General features: G+C 41.4%; 1 protein-coding gene across 6 annotated transcripts in view; it reads left to right on the forward strand.

Annotated features, from left to right (window-relative positions):
- The window catches only part of celf5a (cugbp, Elav-like family member 5a), a 188,293-nt gene that overhangs the window by 87,520 nt on the left and 77,014 nt on the right, over positions 1 to 23,759 (forward strand). For all 6 annotated transcript variants that reach the window (XM_042006156.1, XM_042006159.1, XM_042006158.1 and 3 more), the window contains exon 3: positions 9,203 to 9,251. In XM_042006156.1, coding sequence (XP_041862090.1) covers positions 9,203 to 9,251 — 49 coding nt within the window. The remainder of the gene's footprint in view (positions 1 to 9,202; positions 9,252 to 23,759) is intronic.

Raw genomic sequence — 23,759 nt, forward strand, 5'->3', positions numbered from 1 at the left:
AATGTAGATTCATATTTTTTTATTGAATGGTACCTTGTATAAAATGGGATGATTTATTTTAAAAGGATTTTCTTTCCCATTTTTTTTGATCTTTGGATGACCGCTTGTTTAAATATCTGATTTGATTCTATCATCCTTAGGTTTCTCTAACACTAAAAGAAAAATGATCTGTTCTGCTTTTTTTCATGCCAGTAAGAATTGTTCTCTCACACAGAAAACATTGCTCCAGATTTCTCCTTTATTTAATGACACATTTTATTTTGACCAATGAGCTGATAATTCAGGGCAGTCTGGATCTTTCCGGAAGAGGGTCTCTAAATGGGACAGAAAGTGTAATGGATCATTTCAGACAGGGAGCAAAAAGAGGTGATGGAGCAGTGTAATAAAAAAGAAAAACATGTTTTTCTTTTTGTTTATTCAATTAATTTGATTGTGTTCTAACTTATCATATGGGGTTGAAGCCATATCGCCTTGCCTTAGTGCATATGCAGCCTTATTCTTGCATGTTAGGTTGTACATCACCACCTTAGATGTAACTCACAGATGGTCAGGCAAGACAAAATCTTCAAAGCAAATATCAAAGGCACATAGGAAACATGGCATGAGTGCATAAGGACACCTTTAAGCATTAAAGACTCACACAACTCTAGATCTGTAATTCTGTCACGGAACATATCCTCTGCCATTTCGTTGCTTCCTGCTAACTCTGGACCCTCGCTGTGGCACACGGCGGGGATTGGCACGAGGTTACCCTTCTGAAGCCACTGGTTTTTGGTCTGTCGACACGATCTTATCTTTCTAAGGACAGTTCCTCAAAATGAACTCAAGAGTGTTAACCACATGAAACAGTAAGCAGAATATGAAACAGACAGAGTGCGTCTGTGTGTATGTGTGTGGGAGAGATGTTAGCCCACCAAAAGCTTAAGCCTCCAGTGTGCTGTGCAGATAAGATTCATTAGATAGGTTGGTAAATGCAAGCGAGAGGCACACAGAGAGGGGGTGTGAGATTGAGCTTGCTGCTGCTCCAGCATTTGTTGACACAGATTTACAATGAGTCTCCCACTGCTTCACGCATTACAGTAACACGCCATGTCAATAGCTCTCTGGGCTTGAAAAGCAGCCATGCCAAAGATGTCTGGGAGCGATGCCCTTCCCTTGATAACCAAAGTGTGGCTCATAAGTCAGGAATTGGAGGAGAAGGAGGGGTTGGAGAAAAATGTTGTCTTTCCTTTTTTGTTTCTATTTTTTTCTTCTCTCTCAACCTCTGCATCTCCACAACCATCTTCTTGTTAGTTTTCCTTTTTCTTTAACATTCTTTTTATTTCTTTGTATATTTCTCCATCTTATACTCCTCTCTTCTTCTCTTTATCTCTTGTATGCCCCGCTACAAGCTCAGCAGGACAGGATTTGGGCATTAGCTCAATCCCCCTATCTGCTCCAACTCATGATTGCACACTGTTTCTATCACCCACATACCCTAGTCCACTGTAGAAGTCTTGCAGGACTCAGAGTCTTTTCTACAAATACAAGTAAAGAGCTTATCTACAAGACAGGGAGACATAATCAACTGTACAGACAAGCATGTCATAAGAACAATCAGAATCAGAATCAGAATCAGAAATCAGAATCAGAAAGGTTTTTTATTGCCATATGAGTGAACAGGTTCACATCATTAGGAAAATGCTGCGGTACTTGGTGCAGACATAAAAACAATATAAGTTATAAGTTTAAGCATGCAATAAATATAAAATAAAAATTTTAAAACAAAATAAAGTCTCTACACTTTAACACAAAATTACAAAATATACAGGATGGGTATGGAATTAGAGCATAATCCAGAAAGTATGCTAAAGTGACAGTAAAGTAGCTTTGGTATGTTTGTCTCTTTTTGCATGAAGCACAGGTCCTGTGACTGAGACAGAGCGTTTATGGCCTAGAGTTCTCGTTCATGAGTCCAACAGCAGAAGGGTAGAAACTCTTCTTGTGGCGAGAGGTTCTGGTCCGGATGGACCGTAGCCTTCTGCCTGAGGGGAGTGGCTCAAAAAGTCCATGACCAGGATGAGAAGGGTCGGCTGCGATCCGGCCCGCACGGCCCAGTGTCCTGGAGGCGTACAGGTTCTGGAGAGATGGGAGAGTACAGCCGATCACCTTCTCAGCAGAGCGCACGATACGCTGTAGCCTCTGTACGTCCCTGGTGGTGGCTCCAGCGTACCACACGGTGATGGAAGAAGTGAGGATGGACTCAATGATGGCTGTGTAGAACTGCACCATTGTCTTTGTTGGCAGGTTGAATTTCTTCAACTGCCTCAGGAAGTACATCCTCTGCTGGGCCTTCTTGATGACAGAGGTGATGGTGGGCTCCCACTTGAGGTCCTGGGTGATGGTGGTACCCAGGAAGCGGAATGAGTCCACAGTGGTGATGGGGATGTCAGTCAGGATGATGGAGGGGAGTGGGGCTGTGTGCTTCCTAAAGTTCACAATAATCTCCACTGTCTTCTGGGCGTTCAGCTCCAGGTTGTTGTAGCTGCACCAGGACACCAGACGTTCAACCTCCATCCTGTAGGCAGACTCATCCCCGTCAGAGATGAGTCCAATAACGGTGGTGTCGTCCGCAAACTTAATAAGTTTGACAGACTGGTGGCTCGAGGTGCAGCAGTTGGTGTACAGGGAGAAGAGCATAGGAGAAAGTACACAGTCTTCTCCACGCTGAGGCCGGGTCGTTCTCTGAGATTTCCTGTCGCATATTCTCAGAGTGCTGTGATCTAACAGTGTCCACTTCCCTGCTAAACCTGTATTTAGTCTCTTTGTAGCAGTCTTTGTTCCCACTCCTGAAGGCCTCCCTCTTTTCTAGCCACAGCTGTTTGAGTTTAGGAGTAAACCAGGGTTTGTCATTGTTGAAACTCACCCTGGTGCGTGATGGTATAATGCTGTCCTCGCAGAAGTGGATATATGAGGTCACAGTGTCCGTATACTCATCCAAACTGTCCGTGGCAGCCCTCATTGAGTCCCAGTCTGTAGTCTCCAAACACGTGCGGAGCTCCTCCACAGCCTCGCTGGTCCACTGTTTTATTGTCCTCACCACCGGTTTGGAGAGTTTCAGCCTCTGCCTGTACGCGGGGATCAGGTGGATCATTTCGTGATCAGAAAGACCGAGTGCAGCGCGGGGCACTGCGTGATAAGCTCCGCTGATCGTGCTGTAACAATGGTCCAATGTGTTCTCCTCTCTGGTCGGGCATTTAATGTACTGCTTATATTTGGGAAGTTCTTGGCTCAAGTTGGCTTTATTAAAGTCCCCAAGAACAATGATGAGAGAGTCCGGGTATGTCCGCTCCATGCACAGTATCTGGTCCGCAAGTGCACACTGAGCTACGTGCACGTCCGCGTCTGGCACGATGTAAACAGCGGCCAGTATGAATGAGGCAAACTCCCGCGGAGAGTAAAACGGTTTACAGTGAATGAAAAAATATTCCAGAGAGGGAGAACAGTGCTGAGCGATCACTGTCATGTCCGTACACCAGCCACTGTTGATGTTGAACAAGTGACAATGTCTGCAATGGGATACAATAGTGAGAAGTATCCTCAGTGGTGGATAGCATGATTGTTATATGGTGTTCTGCATTGTTCAGGCTCTATACAGAGGTAATAAAGGGTTTGATGAGCACACCCATGCCACATAAGTATGTCTGCTGAATCACGGGACACCACAAATGAGCTGGTTTTGATGTGTGACATTCACCTTCATGAAATCTTGATGAGAGCTGAGTTCTGCTGTCTGTGTAATGAGTGTTGTGGCAGTCAGACAGCTGGCCAACCACTTCAGCTACTAAAGCTATGATAATAGAGAGGTTTGGGGAGTTTTTTGGAAAGCATTCGGTAGATGGACTTCAGGCTGTTTCTGGGAGGCAGTGTGTGCATCGGGGGAAGAGATAAACAGGAACTTGGATGGCATTGAACAACAGAAGGTCTAATGGTGCTAATCAGAGATGTTGTAGTGGTGCTAGTAGTAATGGTGCTACAGACTGAACATGTTTGTGAGTTAGCTGTGACTCCATTGCTAATTGGTGTATTACAAGAAACATTTAGTCTAACAGATGGATATCAACAGTTATGTTCCAAAAAAAGAGCTATCCAGCCTTTGTAAAAGAAAAAAATGTAATGCTTACTTGTCCAAAATACTGTAAGTTAATAGCTATGAGTTGCTCTTTGCATCATGTGAAAAACAGAACATTTTCAGAGACTGAATCCTCTTCCCACTTTGTACTTTGTTTTAGAAAATCATAGCAGAACTATATGTGCTTACAAATCTGATAATAACTAGCTGAGGTCTGCAGGTGTCTTTTAGTCCATGCTAGTGCCTCAAGCTCTAAATCCTGTTGGTTCTGATTGGAATCCCAAAGCTTATAGTTGCTGCCATCTCCTCAGCACTGACTGATGCTTCTTATCAGAGCCAACACACTGCTGCCACCAGCACATTTCTACATATGGCTAAATTATAAATTACTTGCACAAACATCCTTCCACATGCATTCAAGCTCATATATGAACATGCTCACATCGACTCAATGCTTTCACTCATGGGCAAAGCAACAGCTATGGCATAAGTACATTGGTCATGCTTAATTCAGAAATGATACTCAGAAATGCACACGCCTTCTTGGTCTGACTCACATGATGTTGACTAGTGATTGCGTGTTACTCTTTGCAAAGCACCCCTGGCTACAGGAGACAACCTCCAAGCTACAAAACACACATAAATAAGAAGTTCTGACTATGGTTTGAGTCATGCAATAAGGCAAATCTGCCTTGATCTGGCAGTGAATGGTTTTTAAAATCTTCAAAAAGCTTCCTAACACAAACATCCACAGGTGTTTGTTGTGTTTTTCTAGAAATTTAACATGCAAAGACTGTATGTGTTGCATTAAAAAATGCATCATGATGATATTACCTTGAGAACACCTTTAAAAGACAGATCTTCATTTATAGTTTAATTGTTTATAAACTACTGTTGTGATTGCAGCAAAGTTCTTCACCATTGTAAACCATTACACAGAGGTTCACCCCCTCTTACTGCTCCTCTTTCTCTCTCCACTCTGTCTTCTTCATACTGTACAGATTTATTAGCTGAAGCTGGGGCCCCTGGACAGTGACCACTCAGCACTCCCTCAGATCGATAATTGGAAATATTAATTATATCAGCTGAAACGATCCAGTCAGATGTGGACTGTTTATGTTCCTGTTACAGAGCAGTGCAGTATTATGAGCTTTGATGGCCTACTAATGTGTATTAATGATCCCAGGACAAACATTACTCCATATTAAACCAGAAGGAAAGCCAGAAGACATCACACATATTGTATGCCTATTAGAGTTCTTTTATTGCGGCACTGTAAGTAAGTGATGTAGCACAGCTGTTTTTTTAAGGACTTCCTCTCCTGAGGAATGAGCTGCTTAAAAACCAGGACAAGATTTATTGCAATTTTATATCTATTTACCACTTTACCCTGTAATGGAGGCCCCTCTGTTTAGATGATATGAAAGTTAAAGACTAATGAAGTTTAAGACTTGGAACTGCACCAGGACTTTGGAAGCAATATTGCTGCCTCACCCCTGGCTCTCTCTGGGGTCCCGGCATGCTGCGTTAGGGACTCTGTATTGTTGAATCCTGCTAAAGTCTAGTAGTCATGAACTCATTGCAGTCACAGATGGTGCCATCTAAATCCTCTATACAACTACCAGACCAAGACTTGTCTACTTTCTTCACTTTCTCATTGTAATTTCAAATCAGACAGTGGGGTGTCTCTTGTGACTCGTCTGTAGAGTTTTTGGTACTCTAGTGTAGCATTCTTGAAAATGATAACAACCCCCAATGTGACACATCAACATAATATAGCTAACTGTGAGTTCCAAAGATTAATGAACAAGGACAAACCAGCTGGATATTCCAGGCCTATTGCACACTACATTATGTACTGTTGGCTCTAGGGTTTCTAGCTGACCCTCCATATGAAACAGCAGCATGCTAGTGCTAAGGACTTTAATTCAGCTGACTGGGGGCTTAACTGGGCAAATGAGGCAACTCAATAAAAGCATATGGAACCCTAGATTTGTCAAAGCCCTTGGAGCAGCACAGCTTGTGGAGTGGGAAATAAAGAAAGAACAGGGCTCGTACTGGGAAAACAAAAAACTATGATTTCGAGGATGAAGAAAAAGCGTAACAATTTAAAAGCTGTGAATCCAGTAGGTGGTTCTCAGCCATCAATGGATATATTCAGATGAGTTAAGAATAGTCAGCTCACTGTCTCCCGATTATGGCCAAAATATTTAAAAGAACGGAAGATAGAACAAAAATAAGTCCAATTGTAGTGACATATAGAGTGTATGCGTTAGCTATACATTCTATAACTTTGCATGTTCAGTCAGTATTAAAATACATAATAAAACAAACTGGATTGGTAGAACCCTAAATATTCACTATCTTAATAAACATAATTTGAACTAAAATGAAAACCCATTTGCCCATTTTTTTAACCTTTTTGATTACATCAAGGCCCTTGAGTCACAAGCACACTTACCGTCTGGTAAATAGATATGGCAGGGCACTGGAATATCAGGGAAACCATTTGAAAGTTTCTGTCACACAATTTATTCAAATCACATTCTCATCATTTGGCCAATTTATAATTGATGTCTCACAAAATGCAAACAGTACTGTTCAGCAGAACGTGCTGTAGAGAGGCAGGTGGTTCATTTGTACTGTAAATATACAGTGTTTGCAGAGTGCAGCTGTTCCACCTTTTTCAGCATGTGTTGGAAAGTAGAAGGGATGAAGGTGGAATCAGTTGAGCAGTTGAAATGCCACTTGGCAGAGAAGCAATCGAGTTGCAAGCATAATTTTCTTATACCTCTTTCTCTTTTTGATTCCATTCCATTTATACAGTCACTGCCTTTACTTATTAAAACACCCCAATTAAAATGTCTTATTTGTTGCCATCAGCCTTTGCTGGTGTCTCAAGAAGCTGTGAACTCCACCTTCTGAAGAAAAAGAAGCCCTACAGTATCTGAGTTAATGAATGGTTTCCTTGCCAACGCTAGTGCTTAATAGATTTAACTTAGATCCACCTTCACTGAGCATGTGCAAGAATTCATATACTAGTGTACAATGTGTGTTTAATGTCAGCTGGAATTGCAGGATTTTCTTTCTGTGTTCAAGGGAAATTAACAAACTGTGAGCCATCAGCTGTGAGTGTTCGAGACCATAATGCATTGCTCTCGGGCAAATAAATAGACCATTAAGCTGGCATGTTGGAGGCTGAACAGTAACTAGCTGTAGAGAGAGTTTCCTCCCACACACACAGGCTCCCTATAGAGACGGCTGGGATGGTAAAACGGTAGAGGAGCCACAGACACAGATTTGGCTTCTCCATCATATTTCAGAACTAAAATCAGTTGGCAGCTTTGAAGTTTCTTTGGTAAATTCGAAATGACAAAAGCTAATTCAAAGATTTCCTGTGTTTCTGCGAGGAAACAGAAGGGGGTAAAGTTATCTGTGAATTTGAGTTGCAGACTTTTTTCTTTTCTCCCTTTTGGAGGCATTCCCATCTCAGAGACGGCTTTGAGCATGTGTGCAGTAGTATTGCGGTTGATTCTGTGCACCCTGTGGTTTGGCACTACCACTGTACTGTTACTTTGCTCATGATGTACAAGTAAAAGAAAGCACTTGTAGATGGGGAGCCACTCAAGAAACAAGTAACTAAAATCTTAACCTTCACAAGCATACCATTCTTCCTGTTTTCCCACGAAGTGGTAGGTGGTGCTAGTTATTATTTACGGTGGGTAAATTTATGGAATAATTTTAGTGAGCGAAGGTTACTCAGTTCCTCAAGGTGAAAATGGATACATTTAGTACTTAATGAATTGGGCCTGGGCCTCTCCCCCATATATCAGCATGTTATTAAGACATTTTAAAATCCCATTATGGCGTTTCTCCTTGAATGTGTCATGCTTTTATTGGACTGCCCTGTCTTTAAATCTGACCTTTGTCATCCCTGTTCTGAAATTGAACAGAAAAAAAACATGATAGGAAGATGGGTCAAAATATATGTAGGTGGCTAAAAAAATATCATCCTTGGGTGGCTTTTTAGTGATCTGACTAGGACGCCCTGTAACAGCAAATGGTTTCAGGCAATAGAATTATGCTTAAAAAGCCACTACAAATGGTTTACTGTAAATGGATAAGTGTGGTTAAAAAAGGAATCCTTTTTGCAGGTTTGGGCCTAATCTCATTGAAGATTGGTTATTTTCATTATTAAATATTTTGTATCTGTTTTGTTTTTGGCATATGTAGTAGGTCGTGTTGCATGCATACCGATCATCTTGTTAACTTCATGCTCTGCTGTAGTACATATTTATATCTCAAAGTTGTGTAGATGGGTGTATTATAGGAAATGGAAAAGGATGCCTAATTAAAATGGAAAAGAAAAGAACAGCAACTGCAACAAAAGAAAAAGAAAAAGAAAAAAAAAAGCATCCATTTAACTTTTCCTCAAACAAACAGGACCCAAGTCTAGTGAAACTATTTGGCTTGAACAACAATAATGAAAAAAGAAAGAGGTAATATTGGAAAAGGAGGAAAGCGTGACACAAAGACTGTGATGACAGAGGCATCTAATCCAGGCAATGCCATTCTTATCAGGGTCCAGTGGATTAGAGTGAGACTCCTAACCAGAGAATCCTTCCCAGCCAGACACTCTCCACAGCCCAAGGGCCCAGATCAATAGGCCCACATTGATCTCTCTCCTCCTGTGGCTGGATTCACTTTTATTAGGACTGCCTTGGCCTCTTTCACTTAGACACACATATACAGGCTGGCAGGCTCACCATGCAGCTGCCATGAAAAACCCTGTTGTGTACATACAGGCTACATGCAAGCACATATTTTACAGTCTGTGTAAAGAAAAACCAACGCAGATTGTTTTGTTTACATTAAATAACAGTCACCAAAAGCACTCCAGTGCCAAGTCAGCATTGCTGCATGATAGGTTGTTGGTTTGGTCTCTAGTCAGGGACTTTTGATCTGTTTTGAAGAGCAGCTGTGGGAAACAGAGCCTTGACACCTGCTTTGTGGCTTCTTGTTATAGCAATAACTGCCTGAATTGCAATTGCTAATCTCTCTCCTTGTTGCTCCATCTTTTCTCTCCTCCAGATGACTCGCCCCATCCAGGTGAAACCGGCCGACAGCGAGAGCCGTGGAGGTAGTTATCTTCTTTTCTCCATCATTTTCTCCACCAGTCTTTTCATTCTTCCTCTCTGATCTCATCTGATCTACTATTCTAAATGAAATATTTCTTACAGCCAATACTTTTGTTCTGTCCTCATTCTTTTTCACTCTTATACTGCTGCAGTTATAAGACCTATGTGATCATTACAAGCAAACCAAACTACGCCTGTGTGTATATTAAACGCACCATGTGACATCAAACACAAGGAGATTTGATGTCATCTTGATTCAAGTGCATGTCTGTAATCTGACTTGAGCTTTTTTCATTTGTTACTGGTTCAAATCCTCTTTGTTTGTGGATTAATCTCCCATAGTCTCATCCTTCCATGTGCTTTTATGCTGGCAGTAATTGATTAAAGATTGTGTTATTGAAGAGATGCAGAGCTGTGATGGACTTTCCAGCTACCTATCTCACTTCTCTTTTTTTTTATTCCAAATACATTTTATTTAATTGTAAATAAGATAGTAATTAGGCTCTGTCCTGGATTCATAGTCATGCAAAGGCCTTGTTAAAGCCCACACTGCTTGATCTTTGTATATTTGAAACACAAGAGTAAATGCTATAGACAGAGAAAATGGAGCAGGGGCACGTAAAGCTTGCCAAACAATCAATAGATTTGCAGGGCTCTTGCCAAGATCCTCATTACTTGGCCTTAATTCTGTCATCTTTGATCTCTTTCCGTTTTTGGAGGCTTTCATTTACTCGCTGCCTATCTGCATATATGTTAATGCACTGAAAAGGCATCCTTCAAGACAGTGGCAAACAATGAGCCTTGCTGGGGTGTTCTTTTTCGGTGCACATCAAATGCGTCACCCAGTAACAAAGCAAGTGGCCTTTTGTTATTTAAAGGAGCTGTGCTGCTTCCAGTCTATCTCATCCCAGTGCAAATTGGAGATTTGAAAGTGAAAAACAGAGGCAGAGAAAATGCAAAAATTATGCCAAATGCATACAGCTGCTGCTGCCCAGCACTGAGGCTTTACCTTTGCCTGTTTTTGAGTGAATTCGGATGGCTGGCCACATGGCTGTCTGTCATATGGACACAATCTTCAAAGGACAGCATAACAGCAAAAAATCACCCTCAAAGGCTTCTTTCTTTCTTTCTTTCTTTCTTTCTTTCTTTCTTTCTTTCTTTCTTTCTTTCTTTCTTTCTTTCTTTTTCTTTCTTAGAGACTTTTGTCCTCCTGCAGTTTTATTTTTTTTTTATCCTCCACCCTTCTCACAGCTATTCATTTGGAGCTTTAGAGGAGTGGTGAGACAAGCAAAAGGGTCTTGTGCTGTCAAGATTGATGTCCCCTATAGCTCCATTGATTTTGCCATTGTGGTGCTGTGTGTCCACATTAACAATGACACTCAGCTGTCTCTTTACTTGGATGTGAGTGGCCAGTTTTAGAGCTCCCCTGGCACAATGGTCAGCATGGGGTCCTCTTACTGTCCAGAAGCTGAGACCCCACTGAGGAACAAATGAGAGTTGGAACAGACCTAAGAGTTGCACATCATCTTAAATGAACAGGTTAGAGTACCGCCACAGGGGCAATCAAACACAGGCGTGACTTTAACAGGTTAGTAGCTAGAAGAAAAGGGTGGAGACAGGGAGTTGCAAAGAGAGATGTATCTGATTGCCATTTTTAAATCGCCTGTTCTCATTTTGCTTCTAATCCTATGGCTTGAATTCTTTCTTTAATTTTCACTGGCAAAGATAATTTAGATTTTCATTTCTGGATCTGTCTTTAGCTGCTTGTGCAACTATTGGCTGATAGTCTATGATGCTGATTCTCCCCCATGGCCTACTTTTACAAGCTTTGGCTTGTTATTTGCTATAATTCTTATTTGCCCTGTAATTATTGCTATATTTAACTGTCACAACTGCTTAGATTAAATTTTTGCGTTTTGATCCTTATTTGCTCGCTGTTGCAAGAATCTAAATCAATAACTTCAGGACTAAAACTCAGCATGGTGTAGTGGAGCTGGAAGAGTGGATGCAAAAAAACTATATATAATTAGCCTCTTAGTGCAGCAGAGGAAGAGACACAAGGGAAAACTCAGTCTGGCCTGTTCTCTCAGGGGCCACACTGCTAGTCCAATAGGGGACATATATTCCTGAGTGAACACAGTCACAGAACAACACACAGTCAAACTAATTAGTCCCTTAATCTCATTATGGTGAGGACAGTTCAGACAACCTGTGCCAGGTTGTTGTCCATCAGGGAAAGACCTGTTACTGTGGTTTTATGCCTGCTAGACCTCCACTCCTCCTGGAGGAGATCTCTGTTATTATTAAGACCAGATTGGGATGGAGGAGAAAAACCCAAATTTGCTCAGTCATCAAACAGAAAGACAGTAGAGCGTATTTCTCACATTCCACCAAATATTCAATGGTGTTTTTTTTTTTCTTCACAACAATTGATCAGTTTTCAGATAGAGACCTGTACATTTAAAACAAACTGATAACAAATACAGTGCAGTCTCCATATAATCTCTATGAGGAAACCATCTTTCCTATAGGAATTAAAGGGAAATATACACGGTAGAGTAAATTCATCCAAACACTCTGTCAGCCCCTGCTGCCGCCTAACAAAGACACACTGTGAAATGAATATTAATGGCCAATCACCTACCTAATCTAGCAGAACAGCAGCCGTTACACATTGAGCCACCAGCACGGCAAACATCTCCGTCAGTGATGACGCAGACCATTGAGGGATGTTTCTGTTGGGAAGACGTTTAAAAAGGCACAGCGAGGAGGCAGCAGGGACCTGTCTCTCTCATTTTCTCCTCACAAACCTCTGATATGAAATAGATTGATTTTCCATCACACATGGCAATGATGACTGGCACTGACTGCTGCTGATATTTCATTTTTGAAGGGCTGTTCAGTGCCTCCTAAGAGAGTTTGGCATCTTTACAGAGGCTAAATCAGACTTAACCACTCTGATTTCATCCCGAACCTGCGACCAAAACCACCCAACCCATAACAATCCACCATGTCTACCTACCCCATCTTGTTTCCTTTTTTAGAGGGTGTCATTGCAAATGATTTTCTATTTCTATCATCTCTTCTCAGTTAATCTTAGAAAACACATTCTGCTGACAAGCTAAATGTTTTTTTGTGCAATTGCTGCATTTTTGTGTTTCTTGGCTCCTCTTATTTTCCAGCTTAACCCATTGTTAAGGTTTTTAGCTTTGAGATTGTTCAGAAAGCAGAGACTGGAGCAGACTAGCTGTCAGCTGGGGCTCTGTTGGTGTTGCAGCAGGCCTGCCTGGCACAGCTAGAGCTGCAGCCCACTGAGGAGGCCTGGATTAGAAACAGGCTCTGGCATTTTCAAGGCAGGCCTGCCGCCCACGCACACACCCACACAGAGAGGACAAACAGGCAAACACATACAGTACATGCTTGCTTTCTCTCTCATGCGAGCATACACCCAGTGAGAAGTTGGATGTACATGATAATAGGAACACGTGTGCACACACAGGAACATTCTCAGTGTAGGTTAGATATTTGCATGCAGACACACATGGTGTGCACATATGCTGAGCGGGTTGGGTCAATTTTATTTTCATGAGCTGTGTTCAGGGTTGCAGGCCTAGCAGCAACGTTGCATCGTGTTTGTATGTTTACTCGAACTGAAGGACAATGAAAAGGTTTGCTCCAGATCACTGAGATGTGACGGAACAAAAGAGGGAGAGCAGAGAACCAGAATGAGAAGCAATAAATTAGATGGAGAGTAAGGACAAGAAAAAAAAAAAAAAAAAAAAACAGAGAAAGATTGGAAATCTAGACTGACAAAGCAGGGCTAGCTTCACTGCTGCTGTTCTGTGCTCAGGTTTTGATAATGAATTTATCTGCTGTAAAAGACAATAGAGTGGTCTATATATTAAACATCAGCAGTGTTCTTTTTTTTTTCTTTTTAAAGCAGGGAGACGAGCTCCTCATGTCAGAGCAGCTCAGTAATGAACCAAACAGGAAGGCCTCTAAGCTCTACTGATCCCCTTTAGTGAAGTCAGAAGGAATGAAGGAGAGAGGGTAGTTAGAGTGAGAGGAATGAGTGGGGAAAAGACGAATGGTGAGAGAAGAGAGGTGAGAGAAGGAAATTTGTTCCGAGGCACTGAAATAGGGGAGATGGAGAGAGAGAACAAGTGCAAAATAAACAGAGAAAACTGTGGATAAACTAGTGAGAGGGAGGGGTGGTGGGAGTGAAGCTAAAAGCTGAACAGTATATCTTTCCCCTTTGGAGAGAAGAAAACTATAGATTACTGGTCACAATGTGCTTGGCTGGGCATAAATGGAGAGATCTTGAAATAGTAGGGAGCATGTTCAGAGGTGGTGGGGATCAGGATGAGCTAATCCAATGCTCAGGCCAGCTCTTGGTCGTACAATCAGAGCTCGCACTTCTTGTCCAAATCCCCTCTGGTGGTGCTCCTACACAAACAATACTGTAGTCGTACCTTTGCTCACCAAGAGTTCAGTCACGCAACTTCACCAAGCTGGCCTGGGATGATCAGGTTGCTCCTCCTGGTCCAACATTTACCCTCGCATCAGCATGAATTAGTTTGCTTGCAAGAGGAGTAGGGTGAGTTAGCTTTATGGATGAAAGAGAGAACAGGAGAGCAACAGACAAACACAGGAGAGAAAGATGATGAAATAATTTCTTTTGGGATGTGCTTTGCCTCCAAGGGTCAGATTCTGCTGAGGTTGTAGGAGTTATGCAGAGTCAGTGGAAGTAGATCACAACTATTCACTAATACACAGGGTAGGTGGAGATCAATTAGCCTTATCTAACAAACTACTAATGATAATACCAATGCAAAGCTTGCTGACAAGGCAAAGAACAAGATGAGAGAACAGAATGATGATGTACTGCATTTTGTTAGTTGGAAGATGAAGTATTTCTGCAAACAAGGTGTCTAATGCTCTTTCCTTTCCCAAGCATATCTGGGAATTTTAATGCTGCATTCAGTCAGCACATACACAAATGGAAGCAGCAGTGGCACACATAAAGTAAACAACGGCCAAAACTCGATACCCACCCAAAAGCTTTGTTGCTAAATCCTCACAGACTTTAGCAACATTGCATCTATATTGCTTGACTGTCTCCATTTATAAGGGCTTGATATGGTAATAAAAAGAGCAAGGGGAGTACTATTTGTCCCCGTTGCCTGGAAACAATACATCACCATTAATAACAGAGAGAGGAAAGAACGCCACATTTCTACTACTGGACAGTCGCTGCTTTAGGAGCTGTTTTGTTTGTATTAATTGCTCACTGTTTGTGATACTTATACATATTGTCAGGAGCATGACAGAAAAGATTTTCATCAACAGTTTTGCTATAAATTAGAGGCAAGTCCTGCAGGAAAGTTTCCAAATGTGCAGACTAATAGAAATGGAAGAAGTCCATGCCAGAGGCTTCATTCAGTTGATGATTCGGGATTGGGACAGGCTTGTGTCCCAACACAGTAAATGGGAAATGCTGATGTCAGTGAGGGTGGTCATTGGTATTATGTCCAATATATAATAACAGCATTTTTACTCACATAGATGTGGTTAGATGGCATCCATTTTCCCCTTTTCCGGATTCTGTAAGCAAACACCTGAGCAGCATGTTGTCATTATGTATTGTTGTCATGAAAGATTAATTTTCAATCAACCAGTTAGCTTTGCACCCTAAATCTCACTAAACAGTGACAGAAAAAAAAAAAAGAATCATAATAAAAATGTTAATTGATAAGCCAGAAATAATGAGGTTTTAAGCCTTATTAGCCTCAAAAAAGGCATCTCCTGGCCATATCTGGGAAATTGTTAACTTTTGCTGACTATTTATTAGCCTAAAAATCAAGTAAAAATTGAACATTCAAAACCACCTTAAAGCCAGTGCTTACTGTACTGTTTGACTTTTCGAGTCAGGTATTTCCAGTCCTGTAATTTCCTAGCAATATGCACACCTACATATATTAAGCTCAACACAAATTGATCCTGACTACCCTTTAAAAAAACACACACACACATCCTTTCCACTCGGTCCCTTGCTCATTTCAGTGGTCTCATGGCGTAGGCGGATCAGCAAAGGTTATTGTTGAACACAGAAAGGAAAGGTCAGAAATCATGTTTAGTTTTCCTGGGGCCGCGAGGTAATTCCAGCCAGCAGATTGTGTTCGGACGAGCAAGCAGGCAGGGCAGGCCGGTAGTGGAGATGCTCATGCAGAGGGAAGCGAGGCAGGGATGGGGACAAGGTTATCCAGTCAGCTACTGCCTCTCAGCCCCTTCGCTGTCACCCTTAATAACACCCTCTCCCTTATCACTGAAACAATCACCTTGAGAAACAAACTTGTCTTCTTTGAGCGAGGGATGAAGATGGGGAAGAGGCAACCGTTGTATGCGTCTGGTAGGACGTTTTCATTACAGTGACTCCACCTCTTCAGGGACAGACAGACTGACTGCAGATCAATTTAATGCTCAATTCTCTAAACTTTAAAGTTAACTCTCCCTCTTTTCTCTGTTTTTATCCCCTTCTTGTTCTGCTCCTCAGCATGGTTTGAAATAACCTATACAAATAAAAAATGCATTGTCTATAGTTATTGGCAGCAGAATACCTGGATGTTGTAATCTTATATCTTACTGTGTTGTAGACAGAAGTACACAGTCTAAATTATCTTTTATTCACAGTGCAAGCCAGATTAATGAGGACATTTACATTATTTTCCTTATTAAATTTTTTTATAGGGGAACTTTTTTATGTTTATTTATTTATTTACGTACTATTTCCTTTTCACTTAAAGCAACTTATGTGCATTAACTTAGGAAAAAGCAGCCTGCTTAATTAAATTTTCAATCAAATTTGAAATTGTTTGGTAAGATGTAAGGGATTCCAAAAACAGGTTGGAATTAAACAAGTGTTTGCAGATTTTCAACATGTTAACAAGCAATATTTTTCATTTATTTTATGCAGATGATTTTAATTAAAAAAATTATTTAAGTCATGTTAAACTCTTCTAGGATATATTCCCACGGCGCAAGCAGAAAATGCCAAGCCCATACCTGAGGCAGATAAACAAGAGCGTTGATTTGTGTGTGTGCAAGTGTGTGAACACTCTCTTCAGACTCCGTGCTCTGTGATTGCAGTGGAGCTGAAGGAGGCCAAGCAAGGCTCTGATTGGAGGATGGAGTCTTTGCAACCTTTGCCAAATCACTGCAATCACCCTTTTGCTTCTTCTCGCTGCTTTAATGACACCACTTCATGAGGAACCAGGCTCATCAAGCAACCCACACACATGCAAGCACACGCACTCTCCCACTCACACACTGTGAGGTCAGGATGGGCAGCTTGGGCGGGGCACTGCAGGCCTCTGAACAGGGAGAGAAAGTCCATCAGCAGATGGGAGGAGATTAAGGCAGACTGAAGACGCACATACACAGACAAATTTGTACACACTCGCAAAAAGTAACACTCATGTCCACTTTCAGTTGAGATAGACTGTGCTATATTTTTATGTTTTCTATTAGTTAATTAAATAAACTAGTTAGCAAGAAAGAAAAAAAATCTGCTCATGATGGAAGATTAGTGAGACTAACTTCAGGGAGTTTGGTCATTTTTAGGCCAAAAGCAGATTTTAGAGTTTGCCCTCCTCCTCCAGCTCAGAATTCTCTGCCCCAATTTTGAAAAAACCTTTGCTCTCTAACTCCATGTGGACAGAAAGTGGCTATTAGTGTCTGTGGTATAGACAAAACTGACAAGAGAAAATGTTTTTGCATGAACAACACTTGCTTTTTTAAAGATATGCAAACATTAAATGTATAATGCAGATTCCCATAATTACATATGCACTCATATGCATTAATTAAGCACACATTCATGCAGGTTTTTAACAGGTTTAGGATGAAGATTGAAGTACAGCATCTCCTATTCCAGAGAAGTTGCAGCATTTAAATGAAAAGTTATATGACCGACCGTGTATCTCTTATGACCAGGTACATCAAAAGAGCATGAGTTTTATAGTAAATGGGAGAGAGCTAGATAGAAATTAACATGGCAAAATTGTGCATCACAACTATTTTAGTCTGAAAGAAGGGGTATGTCTCTGTGGGACAATTTCACTAAAATAATCAGTCACTTCCATATGCTAGATTATATATGTGAATATTTTCAAATATAAAACCTAAATTTACTTTTAATTATTCTGGTGCAGGTATAATGACTTTTGAAGGCTTTTGAAGGACCACAAGTATCAAACCAGATGCATGGAGAGGCAAGTTAGAGAAACAGAAAAATGCCACTGAAAAGAACAGTCAGCTGTAAAATTAGATCTGTATTCATTACAGTTTCTGTAACTCAGCTGGGTCTCTGTGTCTCTTCCTCCAATCACTCCTTTCCTTTATCTCTCTATCTCAGGATATTAACTCCATTAGCCTCTCATATCACCCTCTGTCTCTCTTACTGTCAGTCACTACTCTTAAATCACTGCACCACTGGACTGGAAAGGACACCTGCTCCAACCAAATGATTCTAGCACAGATATGGAAGCAGTGGATTAAAGAGAGATTAGCACTCCTGCAGAAAAAAAAAAAAGAAAGAAAACAGTATTTAGTGGTGTATTGCATGAATGCTTTTCATATCTTTATTGTATATGACTTAAGCTTTGGCAGCTATTAAAGCAATGACAGCAGACAAGGACATGAGACTTAGAAAAAGGAAGAATATAACGGGATAACATGCTTTTGATGCACCATTAGGGAATGCCAACGTTGGTTCAGTGGGCACCATAAAGAGGCTTTTAAATTAGGCCCAGCCTTGTCTCACCTGCCTTTTCCATCTCACCTGCTGAAACAAAAAATAGTGTTGTGAACATGCACACGCTGTGACACACAGTCCCATGATTACCCACCCGCCCACTCACCATCCACCCTATTTCCACCCATCTGCCAGTCAAACGAGTGCAGAGGTAATGGAGAGTAAAAAGCAGTCGCTCTGGAGCAGTAAAACTGCTGCAGCTGAAACGATGATTGGGGTAACCTTTGCTGTGGTGCATGAAGGAAGAAGATGTTTTAATGCTATTCTGAAATGTTCATGTGTGTATTCATGTATGCATTCCTGACTCCTCCATTACCATGGTGCTCTTGGTAAAGCCATGCACAGGCTTCACTGTGGTTTATGGTAACTCATTAAGTAAGGTTGCTTTTTCTTTGCTATACTCTTCTTCTCTCAGTAGATCTCTTAGGTCTTGCACCTAATTTATGATTTCTTTTCTTCTCTTTTGAATTGACTTTTCTCCTAGCCCCATGTCATTGATGCGAAGGTGAACATTGTCAAGGAAGAATTGGGGATGAGATCCATTCAAAGGAGTTCTTAGGCATAACCTTATATGTTTCAGCTCTAAGGAGCTTGGGGCCAGGTCCAAACACAGGCCATCCGCATTGCCTTTTTACAATAAACATGAAGAAAGGCCCTGCTAAAGAATACAAAGGCAGTGAAGGGTGCATTGGGGAATAAGTAGAGTGATGAACAAGCCTTTGCATGACTGCTATACCTTTGGCTGCGGGAACTCTGACCTGACACTTGAATCAATCTTATAGAACATGAACTTCAAAGAGCACTTTGATAGGGGAGGGAATTACTGGATGAGAGCTGAGAGCCAAACTGTCTTTTCATACTAGATTAGCTACTGAGTTGGACTTAGACTAATGACAGAGGTGGAGCACTGGTGAGATAAGGAGGAGATCCCCATCTGGAACAGATGTTATTTGCTGTAGAATGACAATAGCTGATAGAGATACACAGATATCTGTTTTTTGTTTGTTTTTTTTTTTGTTTTTTGTTTTTTCTTTTCTTTATTATACTCCCATCTTCTTCCTCTCATGTTCAGTATCCCCCACAGCAATAAACTTGTCACAAAAGCCAAAACATGGCACACCATTGCTTGAAATATAAATAAACCCATTCGTTACCTATTGATTTTCCTACCATTAGGGACGGGAATGACTTGGCTGTTGTTGATGTGGAAGATATTGTGGGTCAATATTGTGCTGCTCTTAAAAGCCACTGGGGATTTTCAAGAAATTCAGCAGGGGCTGAGAAAAGTGGCCAGTCTACAAGTCTAATATTAAGAAAATGTCTGGACTAGTTCAGGGACATCTGCCTGGCATTAATGTTATCAGGGAATCGGGGAGCAGTGCAGGCACAATGTGCTTCAGGGAAAGGTAGCGCCCTGGACAGCTGCCTGCCTGGACTGCTGGCACACATCAACCTAATATACTAGATTGGAAGCAGGGATTGATTCTTGAATGTTAAAATGAAACTTTGAAGACCTGCTGTGGCCATGTTATTTTTATTTTTATTTTTTCTGTCTTGGGGAATTGGGTGCTGTTGTGAGACAATTTGTCTTTCTAATTTGAAATAGTGTGTTATTTTATAACAGCTCGGTTAAACGAGACTATTCTGACAAAAGGAGAAGCAGCCAGTAATAAAAGAGACATGTTAAAAGAAGATGTAAGACAGGAAGATGTCAACTTTAGAAGGCATGGAGGGAGTAATGATAGCTGTAGTGCAGGAGTGGCTTTAAGAGATACTCTTTCTCAGGTCAAGGAGGGACTGGAGGTTGAGATCCTCTGGGATGCCAAAGTCCCCAGCTCGCGGGCTGTCAGCCCCTTCGGATTGTTGCCACACACTTTCCTACCACCCTCCTTCCATCCCTCCTGCCTCCTGTTATTTTAGGAATCTATTCTTGGCCTGCCAGCATGTACAATCTGAATTATTTATCTTGAGAAATGGGATCCCTGCATGACTGTGTAACGGGGCTTTATTTGTACCATTTGAATTCATTAAAGTAGGCAAAGTGACCCAACCACTAACAATTTGCCACACACACACCCACTGACAGTTCAGATGAGCAGTGATGCAATTAGTAGTGATGCAATTTTTATTAATAATGACAGATTTTATTTTTATTTTGATTTATCATGACACTTCTACAAATTTATTTAGCCAAATATAAAGATATATAACCCACTGAAGGGGAAACAGAGGAAAACTCACTGGTTTGCCACAAAATTTAATTAGATTTTGTATGCATTTGTCATGTCATGCTACAGTATATGATGATATATAACAATATATGAAATTATCCTTATGCTTCATACTTTTGGTTGGATTTAACCTTCACATAACCCATTATTCTTGTGTCTATGTCTGTGTACAACAGTCTCTGTTAGTAACCTACTTCTTAATGCCCTCTCTGTCTTTATTACACATGATGGGGGAAAAAATCCTGATTTCCATTCTTATCACATGCGCCCACAAACAGAACATAAAACGCTGAAAATAGTCAACAAAGAGCAGTGTCTCAGTATGAAATGAATGTGACCTACAACTTCAGAGAGGCGATGTACAGCAAGAGCACAGAGGAAACAAAGGGTTCTGTCAAAATTCTGTGCTATCTCACCAGTGTTGTCTGTGAATTCCTTTCTTCGCTCGTGTGGGCATGCCAAGCCGGATTGCCTTCTATTTAGATGACATTAATGATAGGTGAAAGTGAGAATAATCAAAGATCACAACATTTTACCCTGAAACAGATGCATATTCGTCTTGCAGAAGAGATTGCCTCAATGTTCAGCTCAGCTCTGATCTGACATTAGGATTCAATGCAACATTTCTCTCTCCATCTCGCTCATCTTGCTTTTCTCTGTCATTCCCACAGCGCATTAGACTCCCCCCCACCTACCTCTGTCCACCCAGCCTGCCTGGCTGACTGCAGCTAAAGGGTAAATGTAGCTCAGGGGAAGTGCGCTACCTCCACCACAAGGTCCTGAGGCTCACCATGTGACCTGGACACCCCCAACATCTTGCTCTTGCTCTTCTTTTTCTCCTCTTTGCCTTTTCTGCAGAGCACATCTCTTTACCTCCATCCACCTCGGCGACCTCATCCAGAGAGACTGATAGAACGAACCTTCGGGAGCAAATAGCTTCTCCACCAAACACAGCTTAGCTCAAAAGTTCAGTGATTTTGTAGAATACCAATGTTGACAGCACAAAGTACCAATATGGCCTTTTTCTATACTAAAAAATGTGCTTGAATTATGCAACTGAAAGCAGCAAACACTACAATTTGTTAACTTTGACCTAATAACATTCATACCTATACCAAAAGGGGAAAACAGAACAACAGATAGCACTGAGTTATTGTTGTCTTCTTTGATCATTTAACAGAATATCATCACACACTAATCATATGATCGTATGGCTAGCTTTGGGATGCAACAATAAAATTTGTGTACGGTTTATTTACAAGCCTAAATCAAAGAAGATGACTGAAACAAGCAGTCAACAGCACAGCTGAGCATTTCCATCCCTAAACTGCAGGATATCACCAACATTTAGCCCCAAAAGTATAGAGTTACACCTAAGCCATTTCAAGTGTGACTAAAGGTCTTAGCCAAACAGGTTAGGTTGCTGAGTGTAGACAACAGAAGGTTTTCCTTGGAATATGCCTGTGTGAGGGCTTCCACTGTGTGTGTGTGTGCAAAGTGTTTGTGTCTAGCTGTGCGAGGCTGAATGGTACCTTTCAGAGTGGGTTGAGACCATGTGGTCGGCACTGACTGCTATGGAGGGAGGCAGGAGGGCCCAGCTGGTTCAGGGAGAAGAGCTCTCTGACAAGCCAAGGCAGTCTCACAGCCTGCCAACCAGTCTGACACACACACACACACACACACACACACACACACACACACACACACACACACACACACACACACACACACACACACACACACACACCTAAAGATCAGAATATTCTAAGAAAAATTTTACACCATGCCTTACATCCAGATAAAAAGATTTGTCTTATCGCCATTGTATTTTTCAGTCTTCTGCAAGATGACGTTTGTCAGTTTGTGTTTGAATGTAAACAAAACCTAGGGAGAAGTGTAGAGAGAAGCCTCCTGTTTACACGGGGATAGTTCTGTCTGCACCCACAGAGCATCCTGAGATTCAATCATTTCGGCTGACCTGCAGCCAGGATTTGGTGAAAATAGCTGTCTACCTCTAACAAAATTGTCCAATATCCTTGAATGCAATGTGGGAAAAAAAAGAAAAAAAATCTTTATTTGTTAGCAGCCAGGTGCTGGCCCTGCAAATTATACATGAGAACAGCTCCTATTGATTCGCTCTTGTTTTTCTCTGTCTGATAACACATTGTTAGAGGGAAGTTGGTTCAGTGGATTTTCACAAATTGTTTTGTAAACACAGAGGAAAAAGGAGCAGTCTAGAAGCTGTCACATGTAGTAAAATACATTTTCTCAGCCCTGTAATTCCACATTTCTCTTTGATGCAATTTGTTGGCTTACTGCTGTTAAAAATGCACCACAAAAACTCAGCTATTTTACTTAATAGTGAATGAAAGGACTGAATTATATGTCATTTTTGTTGCTTTCTATGGCACAGCAAAACTACTTCCATCTCACTGTTCAGCCACAGCTGCTATAAAACATTTACAATATCAGTAATGTCGCTTGCTACTTCAACATCTATAACAAAGAACAACAGTTACTCAAACAATACATATTTGAAATTAATTTCTCCTGGGTTGTTGCAGCTCTATTTATTTTGACCTCCATCCCGCCATACGGTCCACTGGTTCTCTAGTGAAATCTGAAGTATATCTCTAAATGCTGTGCAAGTGCTGCACAACTTGCACAAATTAACTGTGTTAAAGTGTATGTATGCCATTGATGGAGGGAAGGCTCACTGGAGGCACTGTGCTGCTTATCTGAACAGTAACAGCGTGGACAGAATGATAAGGTACTCTAACCATATGTGTCCACCCTCTCTTAGCTTGGCCATTTTCGCTACTTTTCTATAAAACAGTTTCTTTCACTGCAAGTAGTCTAAAGGGTAAGCTTTACCAGAGGCTATGTGTGAGCGGATGGAGGAAAAAAATAAATAAACCAAGCGCTCTAAACGGAATTTGTCATTTTTAAAATTGGTCTGGAGAGAATCAAACTGAGGTCTTTTCCCCATTTATTTGGAACTGTCAGAATGGACAGAAAAAAATGCCTGATCCAAGTCTTACTTCCCATACCTGTAAAAACCATAAACCTGTGAGGGGACCTAACAGCGTGTGGTCCCCAGTTCCTCCATTAGAGCTAGCTTGGCATTCAGAGGGAGTAATTGGCTGCATAGGGTTTCAGCAGGCTTAGCCACCCTGCTGGCACGACAACCCTGCCTGTCGCCATCCCTGAGTTGCTGTGCAGCTTGGCAGGAATGTAGAGCCAGCTCAGCTACTGCTATGTTCCCATCAAAGCCTGTGGAGAAGCTTGGGATGGCAGCAGCTGTTGTCCCAGGGGAGCTGGGGGAAATTCAGGGCCTCTGGTCATTAGTTGGAACCAGTGTGCTGGGACAAACCTTAGTCTTAGACAGCTGGGGAGACCTCCATCAACTCCCATTCCTTCATTCCTCCATCTATCCATGCTCCACATCCCTGCCAAGAAAGATCATG

The sequence above is a fragment of the Melanotaenia boesemani genome, chromosome 14, assembly GCF_017639745.1.
Source record: "Melanotaenia boesemani isolate fMelBoe1 chromosome 14, fMelBoe1.pri, whole genome shotgun sequence".
Taxonomy (NCBI): Eukaryota; Metazoa; Chordata; class Actinopteri; order Atheriniformes; family Melanotaeniidae; genus Melanotaenia; species Melanotaenia boesemani.